At 34.8% G+C, this 2775-nt stretch overlaps 1 protein-coding gene across 1 annotated transcript; it reads right to left on the bottom strand.

The window, feature by feature from the left end:
• Nucleotides 1-1222: 1222 nt before the first annotated feature.
• TNFAIP8 (TNF alpha induced protein 8) lies at nucleotides 1223-2029 on the bottom strand. Its single transcript, XM_010164674.1, has one exon. The coding sequence runs from the start codon at nucleotides 1959-1961 to the stop codon at nucleotides 1461-1463; it is 501 nt and encodes a 166-aa protein (XP_010162976.1). The 5' UTR covers nucleotides 1962-2029; the 3' UTR covers nucleotides 1223-1460.
• Nucleotides 2030-2775: the final 746 nt, after the last annotated feature.

Below are 2775 nucleotides of genomic sequence, written 5' to 3' on the forward strand. Positions count from 1 at the left end.
CAGAGCCTAGTGACCAAGCAAACATGAATGAAAGTGAATTTTCTCTCTAAAAACTTGCAAGTAATGCTGAATCCATGTCAGTGGCTACGATGCTTTTGTTGCCAACCCAGGACAAGTTTGCTCTTTACAAGTTATTAACGCAACAACAGGAAAAAAAAGGCACAAAAAGTTTAGAGTGCAAATATTCTTTGGTTTACTCATTAAAACAAAAGGACACAGCAAACGGCAAACACACTGTCAATTAAATAAACAGCAAATTTTTGTATGCTTCCTAACAAAAAGTCTTTGGGTGCTTGAAATGTATTAACTTCATGCCTTTAAGTACATTACAGTGTCTAGAAAGTCACATTTTTTTTTTATCCCCAAAAGCAAGACAGGAAGAAGATGAAGGAGAAAAAGAAGAATAAAAGGTAGGAGGGGAGAAAATAAGGAAAAAAAAATATTCAAGACTCCACTTTTCCATTAGTTAAATAGTATATAACAAAACGATTAAACTTATTTCTGTTTCTAGTTTCATTGTACACAAAGCAAATTGGCTTGGAATTTCTTTTCAGATGATGAAGCTTTCTGAATTCACGTCATCATGCACATCAGCCTAGTGTATAAAATATACTAACTCACACCTTTTCAAAAATAATTGTGACATATTAGCAGGATTCTAAATATCTTAAGGAATCGCACAGGTAAGTCACTGTGTTTCACCTTATCATAGGCAGAGTTAAAATCAGGTACCGCAAGTGGTTACCAGGGAATACTCTTCCCCAGTTAGGCTATTTTACTATAGCTTATTCCTCAATAATCCCCATATAATCAAAGGAAGCAAGCATCTGTGCAGGTCTATACGGATCTATACTCGGGAGCCTTGCTGACAAGTTTTCATCACTTAGCTGGAGCTGTACAAGCCTGTTAACACTACACAACAGCATCACTGATATTATTTAAAACAGAATGCTTCATAAGGGCACCACTAGAGCTGTGATGTGTGCAGAGAGCATAAAAGACTATAAATGAATTAAATATATATATTTTACAAATAAGTAAGAGAAATTATGGAGTGTACCATCACCATGATAGTCTGTTACCAACATTACTGGACTCTGATAGTTTAGAAATAATTCTGTAAATCTACAAAAGATGCGGATTGTCTGACAGCATATTATTTTGTTTTGTACATCTATCTTGCAAGACTCTTTCTCTACTTGGACTGTTCTATTTCATTGTCTTTTTCCAGCTGTTTCTGTAGGCAAAGCACAGTAAAAAAAGTCATATGCAGTCTTTCTTCCAGACGGACTGTGAATAGCAACAGATAGCTCATAATAAGGAATCAATTTAATAAAGATATTTTTCAAAATATTTGTTATAATGTAAAAAAACCTTTTTGCATGCTCCCTTATTCCTTCATAAATCAACAGTGTTCCATCTACAAATAATGCATAGCCAGTCAGCTTTAATACAAGTACTTATATGTTCCCCTCATCTAGCATTTTGTTGACACCATCACAAAGTTTCTGCAGATGGAGTTTATAAGGTCCAAAGGGATTGTACAAAGCAGCCAAAAATTCACAATCAGAGAAGTGATCAAACACATTGTTGACACGTCCATGTGACTTTGCAGTTAGGTGGCGCTGAATGATTTCATGAAGTAGCTCTCTACAATCATTTAACAGTTTAGACAAAAAATTCCTGTCAAAGGTATAATCCACCTGATGGAAACTGACCACCGTCTTAGCCAGCTGATGAACCTTCTTCTTGAATTTCTCCATCAAGGCTATTTCATCCTGATTAAATTGGTTGTTCCTGTAGAGAATTGCCAATTTGAGAACTATTTTAATGAGGTTTTTGATTATTTTCTCTGCTTCCTTTTTATTTTGTGTATATTCCTTTGTCACTCTGTAGAGCTCATCTAAAACATCACTGCTTGTATCATCGATCAAAGTAGTTGCTATTGATTTAGACACCATCTTTCCAAGGATCTTCTTCTGGGCCTGAATGGCCAGACTTTTGGAGTTGAAGACATCTGTGGCCACTGGGGGGGGAAAAAAAAGTATGCAGTCAATATTTCATAACACACATACTATGGACAGTAAGTTGAGGAATATTTCCATGTCTGTCCATTCATATAAGTCCTACTAACTGCCACAAGAATAATGCAAACTTATGTATGTAGTTGCAGAAAACCCCACCTTTTCAATCCCTAAAATTCTACTGTCTTTACATTTAAAGTGTTTTACTGTTGAGAAAACACAAAATGAGACAGAACTTGCTCAAAAGTGGTTTAAAAAAATCTCTCTATATATGGATTGACAGGATTTCAAATTGAGGCAATAAACCTGCCCTATGAGTCCTAAGTCTGATCTGATTCTCATATTCATCATGAAATCTGAAACCACAACTATCCCTATATCATGACAATTACCATTGCTATTCAGTCAGACATAGTAATTCAGGGAATCGACTACTGTAAAACTTTTTCCTGCTTAGCATTTTAAATGATCAGTGAATTCATATATATATATATAAAAAAAAATACATGTATATAGATACACATAAAAAATAATAATACAAACACAAAAATCCTTTGTCAGCAAACAATACTGAGATTCTCTGCACAGAATCTGAAGAAGCTAGTTTTCAGATGGAAAGCAAGTCTAGATTAACCCTTCTATGTTCTACACTTAGTGCAGAAATAGCCAAAACCTAACAGTTTAGGGATTGCCATAGCACTTGCTAGCATAACCTTATAAAGAAACCCTTCTTTGACCAATAAAGTAGATC

Source organism: Antrostomus carolinensis, unplaced genomic scaffold, assembly GCF_000700745.2.
Source record: "Antrostomus carolinensis isolate BGI_N321 unplaced genomic scaffold, ASM70074v2 scaffold34153, whole genome shotgun sequence".
In the NCBI taxonomy this organism is placed as follows: Eukaryota; Metazoa; Chordata; class Aves; order Caprimulgiformes; family Caprimulgidae; genus Antrostomus; species Antrostomus carolinensis.

What these genes read in the sequence shown, in the direction of transcription:
- TNFAIP8 (XM_010164674.1), bottom strand. Translation starts at nt 1,961, where the DNA reads ATGGTGTCTAAATCAATAGCAACTACTTTGATCGATGATACAAGCAGT.